Source organism: Anoplopoma fimbria, chromosome 23, assembly GCF_027596085.1.
Source record: "Anoplopoma fimbria isolate UVic2021 breed Golden Eagle Sablefish chromosome 23, Afim_UVic_2022, whole genome shotgun sequence".
Lineage (NCBI taxonomy): Eukaryota > Metazoa > Chordata > Actinopteri > Perciformes > Anoplopomatidae > Anoplopoma > Anoplopoma fimbria.
This window is the reverse complement of record NC_072471.1, coordinates 3,612,114-3,630,737: the sequence shown is the minus strand read 5'-3', so window position 1 is coordinate 3,630,737 and position 18,624 is coordinate 3,612,114. Positions and strand designations below refer to the sequence as shown.

Below are 18,624 nucleotides of genomic sequence, written 5' to 3'. Positions count from 1 at the left end.
TGTTCTAAACATTCTAGAGATAAATTAAATGCTACTTCTTGATCTGGAAACACGGTTTTGTCATTTACAAATGATAGATACAACACTGTATCATCAGCATAATGTCAGTTTGTTCCAAACAATCAGACATGAGCGACTTCTTCTCAGCGAGAGGAACTTGTCTCTTTGCCTGCTCACACTTCTAACCCACAGCTGACTGCAACAAGTTCACACATTTACTGTCTTCAAGTCATAGCGTAGACGACAGAAAAAGAACATTGTACAACACCCTGTAAAAAAACCCAAAAAGAACTTGTGAGAGGCTGCAAGCGCCGAAACACTGATGAAATCTTAGCGTGTTTTTAGAGATGGTGACTTTCTACTTTTAGGGTTCAGTAAACAGTCTGAAGTAGTTCAGTGGTGAGCTGACAGACCGAGCCTCGTCTTCATCACATCTGATTGTTCTCTTTCTTTTTCTGTCAAGCCTTTAAACACAGTGTGTGCGTTTGTGTGTGTGTGTGTGTGTGTGTGTGTGTGTGTGTGTGTGTGTGTGTGTGTGTGTGTGTGTGTGTGTGTGTGTGTGTGTGTGTGTGTGTGTGTGTGTGTGTTACGGTGACCTAGATTTCAAGCCTGCAGAGCAATGCAAGTGATTGGTTGGCTTGTGTGTGTGTGGAAGAGACAGAGAGCTCAGTCTATGGTTAACCATACACCTCGCCTTCCCCCACATCTACCCATACCTATAGACACACACAAACACAAATTACCTTCATCCAGATGTGTCCTGTCTCACAAATTTAGTGTTTTCAGTGTAAATTGTGTTTTGTTTGTTGGTTGATACCAATTTGGTTGTGTTTTCATGATTTATGCACCGTTATTTTCTCTGTTGTCGTCACTGAACGGCTCTTTAACTTCCTGAGTGGATTAATGATGATTGTTCATTGTAGTTTTGTTGATTCATAAAATAATGTTTTTGTTAGATAATTTCATGGTGAAAATGGGGACAATTGGTCCTTCACCTCTGTGGGATTTAGTTGCCAGTGTGTTTAACGATATTTTAAAAATTCATGTCACGATTATTGGAGGCCAAAATATTTATGATTGACTCTATTATCCCGATAATAATCAAAATATGCTAAATACTCCTAAAACGGCACTTAAACAAATTGAATCCCTTTACATTACATTTAGTTAAGAAAATAATATTTAAAATATGTATTTTTTTTCAGTTAAAACATTTAATATTGTATATGTTTTGCATCACAGATAGACACACATTGTTTTATAAACGTCCCTTTCAGCGAATAACAAATAAACAAACTCATTATTATTAAGATAATCTCATATAATGATAAATAAATAGGAAAAAATATCTTTCAGGCTCTTCTTTTAAATGCTACCATGATAGTGACGTTGACAGCTTTTTCAAACACGATGATTGCGTTACGACAATCCTAGGTACTCGGTAAAGTTTAGTACACATACAGGACTCTAAAGAGAACACAGAGTCTTGATCAGGTGTCTGGCATCTGACCAACATGTTTCACCATGAGTGTAGTATTGATGTTTTCTCAATTTTTTAAATATAAATCTGTGGAGCTCGACAGTTCACTCCTGACAAAACAGCAGCCAACAAAACAATCTCAGCTCAAGGTTCACCTACTCGCCCACTCAGGAGTCTTTTCAGCTCTTTTTGGTTGCAGAATGCTTCATCTATCTGGTAAAATGACGAACATAAGTGACTTTTATGTCAATGTTTCTTACAGTTTGAATTAGACATGAAAGGACGTTATTTGACACCCGGTGAGAAAGAGATGTGCTTATTTTCTCTCATGCTTTATGCAAGACATTATGGTGGATATTCATCTATTCATCTGCACAGCTTGCATGGATGGAAATTGACTTATATAAGGAGACTGTTGGTTACATTATAACTCTGGTTGTGTGAGGAGTTTTCAACCTCTTTTTTCCCCCTGATTGTACCGCAATTTAAAAACAAGCTCTTTCACAGCGTTTCATACTTTTATTAAACAGATTATTTTCTTTTTTTGTGCATAAGAGATAGAGAAGCAACCATACTGAAATGATATATTGATCCAATACTGATTCAGTTTGCTATATCGGGGATTGGTGAGAATGGGCCAGTCTGGTTTTGGATACCATTATTTCAATAAATAACAATTCAGTACATTTATATATATATTTAGATTTAACAAAAAGAAAGCTATGTTTAGGTCAAGTTCGATGTCTCCTTACAGATAAAAGAACCATTCTAGTCTCTTCCACACAGTGAAGATTGAATGACTAGGGCACTTACTCAAACATGACACCAACATGAGAGGGGTTTTAAAGACCATGTCATACAGGCGAAAGCTCCACAACCGTCAAGTAAGCAAACTCTTGAGCTTAATACGTCCCGTAAACCCAACAAAAACTTTAATCCTGGCCTTGGGGTTCGCTTGTTCGCTTACTCTGGAGCTTTTGGGCATATCACATGGTCTTCAACACACGTTTGAGCAGATGGGTGGACATTGAGTTTAGACCGTTTATCAGCTACTGTATTGATACGATTATTGACTTTTAAAGCCGTTGTTACTGTCTATATTTTACTTAGTTTACAAACTTATTTCAAGCCCCACCATGATGTTTTTACTAAACCTAACTAAGTGTAGTTTTTTTTTTTCCTCAACCGAACTGCCGTCACCATAGTTTTGTTTGCTAAACATAACTTGCCATAAAATGACATGCAAAAGGCCTAAAATTTGTAATAAAGATACGGAAATGTCAGAAAATGTCATTCTATTTATAAGCCTTCCCATGAGATTACATCGGTTAACTAGAGATGTGCTTATTAGTTTCTTGAAAATAAGTAATTCAGCATGAAAAAGCATAAAAAATTATATTTGAATAAAGAAATCTTAGTCGACCAAAACAATCCATTAGTTGACTAAACTACTAAGACGGGGCAGCATTAGTTTGCAGCTGTGCATTCAGATTAAATAAAATTGTTAAATAAAGGAAATAAATAAATATGTTAACAATAAAAAGACAAAACTTAGCTTTTTGTAAAACATTTTAGTTTTCTTACAGGCATATCTAAAGCATAAACAACAATATTTGACTAAAGAAGACTGAGTCTAAAACAACCCATTAGTTGACTAAGGTCAGCCTTACTTTGCAGCTGTACATTAAGATTAAATAAAATTATTAAATAAATAAATACATACGTATATAAATAAATATGTTGATAATAAAAAGATTGTAAAACACATTTTACACCCAAATATTTCAGAAAATGTTCCTATAATTTATTAAAAATATCAGATATAGGTCATGAAGTCCAATCGACTAATTTCTAAAAAGGACGACATGAACCTACAAACTGACGTATATCAGTCTCAACATTTTCTGTATCGTTCTCCTTTCCAACCACCAGACCTCGACTCGCTCTCCCTCCCCCTCACTTGTCCTCCTCCTCTCCTTTCTTGAACCCCCGCCTCCCACCATTTTTTTCCTCTCAGTCTCACCCACAGCAGAGCCCTTGAAGCTGCTCGCTGAGCCGCTCCAGGATAATGACCCGATGGCAGCTCTGCTGAACTGAAGCAATGAGAGAAACCGTGCTGTGAAGCTGATTCTACTACCAGTGGTTTTAAAAGCAGACTGAGAAATATTATTGATTGAGTTTGAAGACATAAAATAACTGCATTTAAAGAGACTTTTATACTGAAGAAACACAAGTTTTTGACAGTGGAATCAATTGATATTTCATATTCAGAGTGTGATTTCCTACATTACCCAGATTGAGTCTGGCTGCCCACAGACAGACAGACAGACAGACAGACAGACAGACAGACAGACAGACAGACAGACAGACAGATATTTGTTCCATTCAGCTGTGGGTTCAGTATGTAGGAGGAAAGGAGCCATTCAAGTATTATTTTCCAGTCAACAGTGTCATGTATACCACAACATGCCCTCCGACTGCATTGCATTCGGCTCTTTATGGAACAATCTTAACATTTGTTTGCTAATTTGTGGTTAGCAAACACGTGGTTTGCTATTTTGGACTCGTTACCATTCCACTATATATCTCTATTAGGCATCAGTTACTCTGATAAATGTGCAAGAATGCAACATTGTTCTTTCTGTTAGGGACTATTGTTAGTTTTACTTCTTATAAACTTTATATTATAACTTTTGTTTTATTTCTAATGTTGTATTTCCCTTTTTCTGTTTTAGTTTAATTATTCTACTAAATTACTATATTGGTATTCTAATTTGCCCCTGTGTCAGTATTACTTCTTCAAACGCAGTGTGTTTTGGTATTGGTTAGGCCCTGAAGAAAATGGAAGTGATACGTTTTTTCTTTGTATACTTATACAACGGTTCATATGATATCTTATTTTTTCGTGCGTTTTTCTACGAAAATCCAGCAACACGTGTCAATTTCCGCTCGTTACACACATTCAATCTTCACAGGAAATAACTTTAAGATCATAAAATACTTAGTTAGGTTTAGGAAAAGATCATAAAATACTTAGTTAGGATTTAGGCAACAAAAGTTAGGACGTAATTTGGGTTAAAAGAGCTACAGAAGTACGGAAGTTATTGGACCAATAAATAAACGTTGTCTCCTCCTGCATGGCCAGCTTGACCTTTTGCAGTTTTTCTACTTCCTGGTTCAAGATTACGTGGATAACATACAATTTGTATTTTGATGTATTTTTCTACAAACGATGTGTGAGAACAGTGGCGCCAACAATAATACCAGATGGAAGGAAAAGTTGTTTATTTCCAATTTAAATGTTTTACAAATTGCTGTTTCCAAGATGAAGAGTGAACTATGAGGCCAATTACTGTTTTTGGGGTTAGTGTCTTAATATTTTCAAAGATGCCAAAGACTTAAGATTTGGAAGCCAAACATTTGCATAATTTTGGACTTTCTTTTGACCTCTTTTGACCTCACTTTCTTGTTGTTTATCTGCCGCCATACGCCGAAAGTGAAATATACGAAAATGCTTAAGTCATGTTGTCTGATTGGTTAGGTTCCACACAGGAATAAGGAAAAAATGGATCCCAAATATCATCTGAACTACATTTCAGTGATGGATTGTTTCTCTGAGAAAGACAAAGACGAGCTCTGATCAATCAGTCAGACAACACGACTGACAACATATCTGATCTCCCGTCGGTATCGTTGAGCCGTCAAATCTGTCGCCACCTTTAACTGGAAGCTACTGAAACCGCAGCGAGCTGAATATGAAACATGAAGGACCCCGTCTGCTCTCGCTCAGGGCTTCCCTTTTCATATCACAAACGTCTGTTTACACTTCTGCTGTCATGACTTAGTCTGTATTTCACAAACAACACGGCAGGGGTGAAAAAAAAAAAGAAATCATGCAAAAACGGACGTTTGATATGAGGTTGCCAGGCAACAGAATAAGGTAGCAGCTTTTTCAGAGTGACTCAATACAAAGTGTCAGAGAAAGCTATTAAATTAATTCAGATGCTCCGGTACAGAGAGCTGGTGAGGCACGACACATCTCGCCTGCTGAATACACTCTCAATGTGAATCACCACCTTTTGTGATTTTTTTTTTTCGTTGGCTAATGTTACACAGCGAACGGTGTAAATGAATCAGCAGATCAGGCCCTGTGCTTCATGCATGACTAACATGGCGTCAACCGGCAAATTATGTAGCGACATGACACAGCCCATCATCGCCACATTGACGGGGTAATTTGTTTTATTTTGCCACCAGGAGCTGTTCTGCAAATATAACACCTTCCTAATGGCTCTGTCGTTTTCGGAAATAGAGTTTTCATGTTGCTGCTGACAGTGTTTTTTTTTTTTTTCCAGTTCATTTTGTTTGATGAACTAGAACCTGTCAAATTCACAACCATAATTTCATTTTCTTTCAACACTTTTGCCCCGAAGAACACTCCTAAAAAGATTAGCATGGTGTGTCGGTGAGCGGTTCAAATCTGATTTTAGAAATGAAATTGTTATAAGCAGGAATTGGTGTTCATTTATTATTTGTAATTATTTTATGTTGGGTAAGGTGCATGCTACAAAACTGATTCAGCAGCCCTCCATGACTGAATGAATGTTACTGTAACAAATCTGTATTTATATATATATATATATTAACGAGCAACCTCCTTAAAGGGTCAATAGAGAAATCATGATTAACGCAACAGGAAGGAAAAAAAATACAAACAATTTCAGTTCCAGGATGATTATTTTGGACATTGCTCTTTTTCTTTTCATATCCTGATTTAGACTTCAAAGCAGTTTGAATTGATTTAAATTTATATATATATATTCATCTTTTTTACACTTCCAAGCTACATGAATCTCATCTTTTCTGCTTGTGCTCTGTGCAAACTGAACTCTCTCTAATGATTGGCTGATCCAAGTGTCAAAAAACTGCCAACTATAACAATCAAATTACTAGTCAGATTCATAATCAGTTTTTATTCAGGGTTAAGCGGTTAGGCTTCTTTGATATAAATCAAATAGTTACTAATTTTAATCAAATATTCTGGCAATATTAGACATAAGTCTGCTTTTAAGACAACATCCAACATCTGGGAACTTTATATTCCTTGGTTAAGAGTTTGCTGCTAGAAAAACATCCAATGATGCAAACAGTGAATAACAATGAAAGCTCTGGAAAAAGCCAGTAAGTAGACCTTGAGTCAAGATTATTTTGGTCAAATAATAGTTTAGTAAAGACTGATCTAATGTTAGCACAATGGTGTCGTGGAATAATCTGTAATCTTTTCATTCCTGATTTGAATTTATCACTCAGTTCTGTTTGTTTTTTAGTCTCGTAACATTATTCTGTTTACTTAACAGGGTGTTGCTATAAAAACACGTCTGCTCAGTCAGTTTAAATAAACGTGAGTAACTCTAAATATACTTGTAAGTAGCTTTTGAATAAAGGATTGTAACTTTATCGCAGGATTTCTGGGAGCTTGCATCGATACCCTTTGAATGAAAATACATTTTATATTTCAAGGAGATAAATTGCGTCTTTTTGTTTACACATCTCAATTTCAGTTTTTTGCTCTCGGTGGCATTTTGCTTTGTTTTGTTTTGAAAACAGCGTCTCATTTCATGTGTAATTGCTCCGTCTGGTTTCTGTGGAATACATTAGTGTCTGTCAAGGCCTGTTTATTTTGGTACCGCGGAATAAGTTAAGAAAAGTACATTTAGAAATCATTGTGATTTATATTAATCAACCAAGAGCTATTTGTTTGTTTATGACTAAGGTTTTTGTTCCACCTCCATATTAGTCAGTAATTACCAGATATGTTACCACAGACCTGTGAGGTGAACTCAAGTAACTCGTCATTGACGTCATGCCTCATGTTCCATTTGTATAAATAGATTTTAAAATGGTTATTTTATGCTATTTATATTAGAATTTGAGATATTGTCATACAATTGATGTGTCAATTTTTAGCTTAGATGGCAATTTTACTTTAACGGCCACTATATCATCGACGACATTTAAACAAACTATAACAACCATGCATCCATTATATTTAAAATGTCTATCATAACCATGTATCCATTATATTTAGATTCCCATTTCAACTTTTTATCCATTAACTAACTATTACAACATTTATCCATAAATTCTAAATGTCTATTGTAACCATTTATCCATTACTTTTAACCTTTTCAACGGTTTATCCTTAACTCTTAGATGTCTATTGCAACCATGTATCCATTAGTTTTAGATTTGTTTATTTCAACCATTTATCTAATGCTTTTAGATGTCTTTTTGACTTAAATATGCATTACTCATAGATGTCTATAACAACCATTTATCCTTAACTCTTAGTTGTCTATAACAACCATTTTTTCATTACTTTTCATTAACTATTCCAACAATTTATCCAATACTTTTAACAACTGCAGAAGTTCCCCTTGTTTGGGAATCACTGTTCTAGCCTAGGGCACTACAAGTATTACCTAAACAACCATTTATTGAATGAATAGTCTCTCAAAGCACAGTTTTAAGTTACTACAAGGAACTTTCATCTTGTGTAGTTTTTGGCGGTCCCTGTGGACGAAAGTGGTAGTGTTTCCGAGCACCAGACTCCCTTTAGAAAACCTCTCGTTTAACGGCAGCAGGGTCTGACAGTGGCTTATGGTTCTGGTCCCTCACAGTAACTTTCAAGTAATTCCAATGCTATAATGCAGAGCTACATGCTATACTTATATTACTCATTAATTATTCACACTCCATCACCTAATAGATCAGCTGTAACTTCTAAATGATGAGTGAGATGTTAGTTAGCGTTTGATTGTTTCAGCAGAGAAGCAGCAGGAGGAGTCTGGTTCCTCTTCATCTGTGACTTTGTGCATCACTGTTTGTTTGTTCTGTTAACCACAAAGAGGTCTGACTTCCCATAATGTCATCGTGCATAAGAGGGCATCTGTTAACCCTTCGTCGTCTCAGTCACAACTGTGGCTTCACATATGCAGAAACGGGTTTCTATAGATAGTGGCAGAGTTATTTGCTTGAAATGGTTAAAAGTAATTACTGTTAATAAGACATTTGTAAACAGATAGTTTGGGATGAACTAGAAAAAGCAACATTTTCTATTATCCAAAATATACTTGTATTCAAAGGGACTTTTGTTTTAGTGATCCTCAAACTGTATCTGTTAATAGATTACATTTTTGCACACATTATGCTGTCATCGTAGTTGTCGTAGTAACAAGACAAATAGTCTTATTGTGAAAGAAAGATCTAACCAAACAGATAAAAAATCAATAGAAATTTATTTTTTCTCACTTATCAAAAATATCTGCAACACATTTGCATAGATGGACACAGAATAGCTTACACGATTGTTCCTCACGTGATTGTAACGATGAGAAGTGAGCGACGCAACACAAAGTATCTCAGAGGGCGTTTTCTTCCCAAACATAATTTCTTTCCTGTTTCTGTTTGTGAAATATATTTTAGGGGTTTGTTTCAGCGATAAAAGGAGTTTATAGTCAATTAATTTCTCTCAATTCAAATACATAATTACTCCTTAGAAATAAGGATAACAATAAATATTTCAAATATATTACTTCTTGGTTTTTTAAATACTTTCAAATATATTTTTCCAGAACCAATTATGTCACACAAATAGGGAAAAAAACCTCAATGATTGTTTTTAACTTAAATGCTATAATGCTCCTATATCACAAATGAAATGGAAATGAAAAGTAAGAAACACAAATGTCTTCAGAACCGAGTCCTCAGCTTTCTCTTGATAACTTCTTCACAGGTCAGAAAAACCGCAAAACGATTGACTCCGATGTGTTTTTGTTCTGCCGGAGTCGACATCTGCGTCACATTTTCACAGAAATATCCCAAAATGTAATCCTTCAACATCTCTTCAAAGGGAAACCCTCTCCTATTGTAACTCAGTTTGTGCTTTTCCAACGCGACCACGAAAAAATATCCCTTCTTCTTGAATGTAAAAAAAACTCCATATTTCCAAAAAATCTCTCCACCAGGCGGCAGCTAATCCAAGCGTTCCCAGTCGTGCAGGACCAAGATGTTTTCTTCTGCTTGTTCAGTTGGCGTACTGTCTGTAAAAGGCCACCTTGACGCGCTCGATCTGGTGACACAGTTTGATGGCGGGTCCGAGCTTCAGGTCCATGCACTCCTGTACGGTGGGCAGCGTTAGCAGCAGCAGGGCCTGACCGTCGATGTCCTGCACAGGAAGACACAGTACATTTATTTGTTTCTTACTTAAGAGATGATCTGAACAAGTGTGAGTTTCTGTGAGCTTTTTTGTTCCTTTTTGTCTATTGGTAGGAAGGTCAGGCGTGTAGTTGTGATGGTAAAGAAAGGTGTTGCGTCAAAAAGTGTCCTCACAAGTAAGTGTGTGTGTGCATGTGTGTGTGTGTGTGTGTACATACCTGCTCCTGGAAGATGTTGGCGAGGGACCCACAGTCGGTAGAGTTGATAAACTGAACGACCTCGTCTACGCTCCACTCCAGAGGATTACTGTCCAGAACCAGCTGACCCTCCTCTTCCTCCACCTGACACACACACACACACACACACACACACACACACACACACACACACACACACACACACACACACACACACACACACACACACACAATTAATCAACTGTCAATTACTGAATCCCAAACACATTTTTTGGTTAATTGCTCAACTAATTACAATAATATTTACAATAATAATAATTAAAATAATATTATTACAGTGTTACTTATAATTGTTATGATAATAATTACAATAATAATACATATAATAATCATAATAATTGTAATTATTATAAAACACCTAAAGCTTGCAACCTTTTTGGATGTTTTTTTTGTTCTGGTATGGAAAGGGTTAAAATAAATTGTTGGCAATGTATTTGGGCAGATATAGTATAATGTAATATACACTATACAAAAGACAAAATATGGTCAATATTCATCAATCCATGTTGGTAAAACATTAGTGTCCTCTTCAAGGACATTTTAAGTAGGGCTGCAAATAACGATCATTATCATTAAAGGTAGGGTTGGTAATCTTTTGAAGCTATTAAAAGTACAATAGATTTTAAACCCCCCAAAAACACAACCCAATGGTGTCAATTGTTTTCCAATGATAGTAGCTAGTAGCATTAGCTCCAAAAGTTGCTAAATTTGGCGAGAAAGTCGGCGAGACTGCCACCATTCTTTTCAGGTCTGTCGTTCTTCACCTGCATGTCTTGTCCTTTGGCCGGCTGGTACTTGTTGTTCTGGGTGTGAGTCGACAGCGAGCGGGTCGACCTCCTGCGGCCCTCGGCGGCCCCTTGGCTGCCCGTGGCGTTTCCCGCGCTGAAGGCCCGGCGCAGCGTGGCGGCCCGGCGAGGGCGGCTGCTGGACACCTCCACCGAGGAGGCGTCGGTGTGGTCGTCACGGGGCTCCGAGCTGGTGCCTTCACTGCCCGACTGCAACGCCAGCTCTTCGTCCTCCTCGCTGTCCTGAGGGAGAAAGAAAGGGTCGGAGTCAGGACGGCGTTTTATGATTTAGTTGGTGGCAAAACCTCAGACACCACTCCATTGTCGCTCTAATCCCTTAAAATCTATTTTAAATTGAATAAAACTCTGTGTTTAATGTACCTCAGTTGTTCTGAAAACATCATTTTAATGCTCTTTTTCATTCACTTCGGCAACCGATTTAAATTAAACTTTCATTTTAGACATACTGTATATGTAAACTAGATGATACGAGTCATCAAATATAGCAAAGCCACATCAAAGTATTTCTGTTCCTCCCCATTTTAAAAGCAGTTTCACATGAGTCGCCGCACATATTTAGACATTTTTCAGTATTTTAATGCTACTGTGCTGTTTAGGAACTCATTAAAAAGGCAGTTTTGTTAAAAAACAACCAAAATAAAATGTTATAAGCAGTTTTTTGCCCAATGAAAAATGATTCAACATGTCAACAAGTCAAACGGCTAAAACAATGGTTAAACTTTCCGGCTCCTCTGGCACCTCGTAGGTGTCACACAGGAGGAGATATTTGAGCTGCGTAGAAACAGCTAAGATTAGTCTGAAGTTCCTCTTCAGTGACGTAGGCGAGGACTCATGTTTTCCTCAACAGTTTCAAGTTTCAACAAAGGACTTTGGACATGTTTTCTACCTGGGGTTCGGTTCCAGGACCAGATTCCTTAAGATCCACTAGAGTCTCTTATTGAATCTTTACTGTTTTGTCAAATCAAAAAAAGTTAAATCAAATTATTAATGGTTTACTAAAATAGCTGCCGATTAATTTTCTGTTGATCAACTAATTATTCCAGCTCTACAAAACAAGTTACATTTAATGGATCCAACAATTAATTGAGAAAATACCCATTTGTTGTAGCCCTACTCGGATCAATCACGTTATTTAATTATCCTGGTGACCGACACCAGTCTGACCAGTAAACACTCCGCATCTTAGTCATAAAACACATGAAAACACCCACGAAACAATAACTCATCACAGTTCTGTCTTTGTGCAACATCACACATAAAAACAAAACCAAGGCCCTTTAATTGGTGTAAATCATAAGTGAGTAAACTCAAATTAAAAGCTCCTCTTCTTTCTGTCACACTTAGACATGTTTAAATTTAAACACTGGATTCCGACTGTTCTCTCAGTTGGAGAGAGTAAACGTGTTATCTAACCTGCGGTGAGCCAGCAGGCGTGAAGTCCACCGCGGACGAGCGTCTCTTCTTCTGCACAAAGATGGCTTTCCTCTTCTTCCTGCGGCGCGTCGGCTTGGCCACGTCTCCCTCCGCCGCCTCCTCTCCTCCCATCGGCTTGGACAGCTTCCTCTTCTTCCCATAGTAGTAGGCTGCGGATGTTGACAACAATACAAATGTTTAAAAAAATCAATCCTAGCTGCTCATCAGAGGCAATTACACTCTGAGGAAGTGATGCGTGTAATCACACAGGGACTCACTGTATTTGGTTTTGGTCTGGACGGAGCAGTTCTCCGAGCACTTGTCGGTGACGAGGACGGGGCTGAAGAGGTTCGGGCAGCACTGAAGCTTCATGCACACCTTTCTGCAGAAGTCTGGGATCTGGTCTGCGAGGCGGACGATCCGGATGGTGGAGCGATAGGTTTTCCCTTTATATCTGGGAGGAGAGGGGAGGGAGGAAAAAGAGGAGGACTTTTATTTATGAGACGATGCATAATGACGCCGGAATGAATCATGATTGCCCGTGCGAATATGATGTCAAAGTGGGCCGTTTTTAGTGAATTTAGATCGTCTGGTTGATTATCCGAGAGAGCGGACGGCGACGTGGGGTCGATTCTGCAATCTCCTGTCTTAACGGCGAAGGTCAGGAGGGGTGAGCTCATCTGTTGGCGGCGCTCAAGGACAAATCTGACCTGCAGTCTGATGTGATTGACTTCTTAAACATTCAAAGAGATTAAATCCTAGATAATATCTGCAGACTAAAATACTTAAATAAGCTTGTTTGGTCTTTGTTTCAGGTTTTAAATATCACTAATAAAGGAAAAGATTGAATGAAGCAAAACAAATTCCACTACATCCGTTGAATATATATTTTATGCACATTAAGAATTGAAAGAAGAAAGATTCATGGAAGATTATAGGTCACCAAATATTCCAAATAGCTTCATCTCTTGTGGTTACGTACAGGAGCTAATATGATCAATTTGTAAAATTTAAATTATGTAATTTCTCTTTTTTTTTTTAAGTTTAAAAAATCCAAAATAAAACAATATATGTTTTCTTACTACAACCAACATTAAAGAAAAAAAATTCACAAATCTGTCTCAGAACAATAGTCAGGTGTCCACATGAACACATTGCAGGACTTGTTACTCCTGCTCACTTTTTCTAAATTGCTCTCTAAGTGATCGTTTTTTCTGAAGTTAGTATGAGACTTAAGTCAAATAAAGTGTCTTTTGTAAGTATAAAATTCCCTCTTTGTGTTTCCCTGTTTGGCTGCAGTGGCGGGATAGAACAGCTGAAATATACCTACTTTATCTGAGTAACTTATTACTAGCTTTGGATATTGTAATGTATGTTACACAAATGTGTATTGTGTGGTCTCATAAAGGCCAGGCAAACAACACTTCGCCTGTCTTTTGTTTTAAGACAGATTTGAAACTTTGTGAATCTATCCTTTAATGCCTGTTGCTGTGGAAACCCCAAACCAATGTGTATTAATACATTTTCAAAAAAAAAGGAGACCTTATCTAACAGAGATAGGAGAAGAGTCAGAACCAGCCTTAAATTTGATCAGAGAATTAATTAAATCCAAACAAGACCAAATGAGCAGCAATAAGTGTTGGAAACTTTCATTATTGATTTATCTTTTAGCAATTTAGTTTATAAAATGTCAAAAGAAATGGGAACAAAAATCACATCGCTTCTTGAAATATCCTGTTTTGTCTGAGCAACAGTCCAAAACCCAAATATATAAAGTTTACAATGATGTAAAAACAGTTTCAAAGCATCACTTTTGAGAAGCTGAAAACAGCAAATGTATTCTTGATAAACAACTTAAATTATTAATACATACATTTCCAAAAAATCTAGGTAAAGTCAGTCCAAAAAACAAATTTTTCTCCTGCGATAATCAACCAGAGCTTCTAACTAGTCCCCTCTTATGGACGACTTTGGCTCTCTGGGAAGCAAAAGTCCCAGAAAAATTAAAAGTACCTCCTTTGTTTAGTCGTCAAAACAAACAGGCATGAATGTGATCACTGTGCTCCGCTGCCCCGACGCAGGTGACTCACCAGACCCCGTGACCCGCCGAGGCTTTCTCGTTTCAGCCAGGCAGTTTTTGATTAGAAAACACAGAGAACGCAGCCCCAAGCTGTGGAATATTTTAGCTCTGTGCAGAGAGCAGTGTAAGGAAAAAATGCAGACCTCACAGAAACCACTGCAGTAACAAAACATACAAAATTCAACAGAGGAGGGCAGAATGGACTCGTAGGGACGGAGAGAGGAAAAACACCAGGTTTCAACTGTGAGGCCTGAGGATGGTATTTTAGGGAAGCTGTCGTCATAGTCATAGTTTGATTTATAAATATAAAACATAAAAAAAACATGGAATCGAGAATAAAAAAAAGAATAAATTGCAAAAAACAGAAAAAGACCCAATGGAACGTGGTTGAATCTGTTCTATCGTATTATTATTATAATTATAATCATTTTATTATCCTACTATATTTACTGCTGCTGTTATTATTAGAAGTCGTAATTATTCCCATCATTATTCTGCTTACTACTCGCATTATATGAATCATTTATATCATATGCATTGATATAAATGCATATGTTTTTCATGTGCAAATGTCGTATGATGAACAGATTGAAAAGCCCTCTGAGGCATTTGATTTGGGGCTAAACAAAACTACTAATACTAAATTGATTTAAATAGAATTATCCAATTTCAACAAATCTTTTTTTCACACTTCTGTGTTTTTTTCCCCTCACTTGGCTTTGAGGGTCTCCTCCTGGCAGTCCCAGCTCTGATCCTCCAGCTCCTGCAGCTCCTTCAGGACTCGTCCGGGCTTGTAGGCGGCGTTGATCAGCATGCTCAGCAGCTGCAGGCGACAAGCGCAGATTTAAAAAACCAAACAAAAAAAAAAAAAAAAAAAAAAAAAAAACCCAACAAGTCCTGGTTCAAAAATTCTCAAAGAAAAAAAACCAAACAAAAACATGAGGGGAGGACAAACACGGATCACCATCGTCTTTGCAAATCTCAAACTCTGACATTCACATTCACTCTCACTCTCACTCACACACACACACACACACACACACACACACACACACACACACACACACACACACACACACACACACAGTCTCAGGAGAAATTAGGAGTCTGTTTTTGCTGAGCGGTGTGTATAAACACACTTGACTGACAGCTCCTCGCGTCAAAACGAAGGCACTGCTGGGAACCTGCAGGTGGCTAACAAGACATCCCTGTCTCACCCCTCCATCAATCACCTCCCCCTTCCCCCTTTTTACTGTTTCTGACATCAGCCCACCTCTTTGAGGACCAGTGTACATTTTCCAGGCCCGACGGCCTGCGGCAGCTCGGCGATGCGTCCCTTGTTGAGGTACGGTCCCGAGAAACAGCGGTGGTTGACAAAGATCTTGGAGCAGCAGTATCTGCCGTTGGCCGAGCCTGAGATAGAGAACCGTAAACGGGAACGTTAACTAACATGGAACTCAATATGATGCACGAAAACTTGGCTTAGGTCTTTTAAAATGTAGTCACACGGCTGTTGTACCAGATTTTATTGCCAGATCTGAGTAGTGCAGAATATTTTTTTATTTAAAATGATCTTGCACTGAATTCTAAATAGGCAACCACAACACCACCTCGAAGAAAATTTGACACGTTAGAATAAATCACGATGCAATCTTCAGGGGCGTCTCATTGAAAAAACATTTAACTGAATATAAATGTGACTGGATACTTCTGGATATATTTTAACCATCATATCAGTTTAACAGAAAGATAGAGCCCTTATGATCCAATCATTTTTTGCACATTTTTATTATTATTATATATTAACACTAAAAAGTCAGATTATTCAACAGTGTGGGTGTGGTTAAATCAGATTTCATTGACAGTGACTGAAAAACATCACAACGGTCATCACATTCTGATTCACATATTGCAAAATCCTAATTTTTTTGCAAAGAAATGTGCGGCTCAACGTCAAACAGCAAAAAGAGCACAGAAAAAACCCCAAATGTACAAATATCTCAATGTAAAAATAACCAAAACTATATTGTAAATTTGGTAGAAACATGCGTGTTCATATAGGAATCAATCACTCAGAGTAAGAATATATGTTTTCAGGGTCTTTAACAGTGCATGCTTTGTAAGATTAAGATTTTAATGCTGTTTTAGTCCTGACTACAAAGCTGCATGTTTAGTGGTTATTTTAATGCTGTTTTGCTGACTACAAAGCTGCATGTTTAGTGGTTCTTATATATATATCTTATATATATATATATATATATATATATATATATATATATATCTCAGTAATATGAGACTCTTAATGCCCAGTCCGAGAGAACTTCCTGTTCACGTAACCCCCCGCTCAGAGATAAAAGAGGGTCGACATAACAAATCTGCCCTCCGCCCTTCCTGCAGCCCTCGACTACAACCGGCACCTGGAACGGCACCGCTAGGGCAGAATAGTAATTAGGTGAGGGGATGAATATTCATGAGCGAGTGGGTGGTTTTTTAAAAAACAGGGAACTTGGAGGGCAAAGGGTCTCGTGGAAACAACAGAGCCCACCGCTCTCTTTGTGTTTGAACATACACGTTGTTTACATACTGAGCACCTTTCAGTCTGGTCGAAAAAAGAACTCCTTTCTTTGCTCGGTCTCCCACCATTCTATTTTTAGGCACTTTTTATTATGATTTATTTGTATTTTTGCATTGAAAAACTGCACAAAAAACATTCTGAAGTTCATGCAAAAGGTCCGTTGTTTACAACAGGTAAAAATGTAAACATATACATTTATTTTCACGTCCAAATAAATGAGTTTATATAATGTTTAAAGTAAATAAAGCTTATTTAAAACCTGCGTGATTGGATGTGTGGTGGAGTGACACAAGCATTTAGTTGTTAAGCTTTTCTTGATATGAAAAACAGAAAGTTTACAAACATTTTCTTTAAGGAGAGACTAAATTTAAACCACTTTAATGTTGTTAAAGCCTTTCTAGCTCTGTGTTTCTGTCTTTTGTGGGTGTATTTTTCTGTTTCCAGCTGATAAAAGGCCAAAGACATTCATAATAGTTTAAATGTGACGGCAGAAAAATGTTTCCGCTCTCTAAAGCATTAAATGAGTGTTTCCTTTGCAGCACAATTCAATAAGGAAATAAATCTTCATTTTTGTTTATTTTAGTGGCATATTGTTTTGTAAGAGGAAGAAAAAAAAAAAACCTTTGCTAAAGAGGAAATGAAACTCAATAGGACAAAGTTCAAACTGTAACCACGAGCTGCATCTTGTTGCAACTTCTCTTTGTGTTTCGAGGCGTAAAGGTTATTTTTCTCCGGCTTTCAACGTGTTTTTTGTAATTGTGTCATTTGTCAATTTCTGCACTTTATCCTTTTTACTGTGTAAAGCAGTTTGCTCAACAGTGGATTGTTTTTTCAAACTTGTATTTATAAACAAACTGACCTGACTTGACTTTAATAACAAACATTATTTTCTCACCAGTTTGGTTTTTCCTGGACTGAGAGAACTTTTTTTATTATTTTAATACATTTTTAGTATCACTTTTTATCCTCTTCTTATAGACGACACGGTTTAACTTTGGCTTGTGTTGCCAAAAGACCCACTAAAGCCTATTTCCTTTCCTTCACTCTTCCTTTCCTTTCCTTCCTTCCCTCCTCTTTCTTTTCCTTTTCCTCCACTTCCTTTCCATCCCTCACCTTCATTCTCTTTTGTTACTTCTCTCTTCTTTCATTTCCTCTCATTTCCTTCCCTCTCTAAACCTCCTCTCTCTTCTTTTTCCTATGTCTCCCTTCCTTCCCTTTCCTTTTACCTCTCACTTTTTTCCTTCCCTCTTTTTTCCTTTCCTTCCTTTCCCTTTCCTTTCCCCTTATTTCCTTTTCTTTCACTCCTTCTCCTTTCCTTCCATCTCCCTTCATTCCCTATCTTCTCCCTTCCCTCACCTTCATTCTCCTTTTACTTCCTTTCCCTTCCTTCCCCTCCTTTTCCTTTCCTTCCATCTCCCTTCGTTCCCTTTCTTCTCCCTTCCCTAACCTTCATTCTCCTTTCTCTTCCTTTACTTCCCTCTTCTTTCATTTCCTCATCTCTCATCTCCTTGCCATTCCTCTTCTTTCCCTCCCCTTTTCTTTCCTTCATTCCCTCCCCTTTCCTTTCCTCTTGTTTCCTTTAGTTCCCTCTCCTTGCATTTACTTTCCTTTCCTCTCAGTTATACCTCAGTCTCAACACTGAAAGGTCCTATTGGAATTCTTACTGGTTTGAACATTATAATATTTCTCTAACACTTACAACACACAAGTTTCGATTGAATGTCGTCAGATTAATTAAAAAACTTTAAACCCAGAGTAAACTACAGAGAGAGACAAAAAAATCATCTCTTTTTAGA

The 18,624-nt window shown here is 37.4% G+C and overlaps 1 protein-coding gene across 2 annotated transcripts in view; it reads right to left on the bottom strand.

The window, feature by feature from the left end:
• Window positions 1–8,770: 8,770 nt before the first annotated feature.
• sfmbt2 (Scm like with four mbt domains 2) overlaps window positions 8,771–18,624 on the bottom strand; it is a 47,445-nt gene continuing 37,591 nt past the window's right edge. For both annotated transcript variants that reach the window (XM_054624808.1, XM_054624809.1), the window contains 7 exons: window positions 15,527–15,666; window positions 14,967–15,076; window positions 12,452–12,627; window positions 12,174–12,343; window positions 10,719–10,982; window positions 9,916–10,038; window positions 8,771–9,707 (listed from right to left, as the gene is read on the bottom strand). In XM_054624808.1, coding sequence (XP_054480783.1) covers window positions 9,567–9,707; window positions 9,916–10,038; window positions 10,719–10,982; window positions 12,174–12,343; window positions 12,452–12,627; window positions 14,967–15,076; window positions 15,527–15,666 — 1,124 coding nt within the window. In that variant the 3' untranslated portion in view covers window positions 8,771–9,566. The remainder of the gene's footprint in view (window positions 9,708–9,915; window positions 10,039–10,718; window positions 10,983–12,173; window positions 12,344–12,451; window positions 12,628–14,966; window positions 15,077–15,526; window positions 15,667–18,624) is intronic.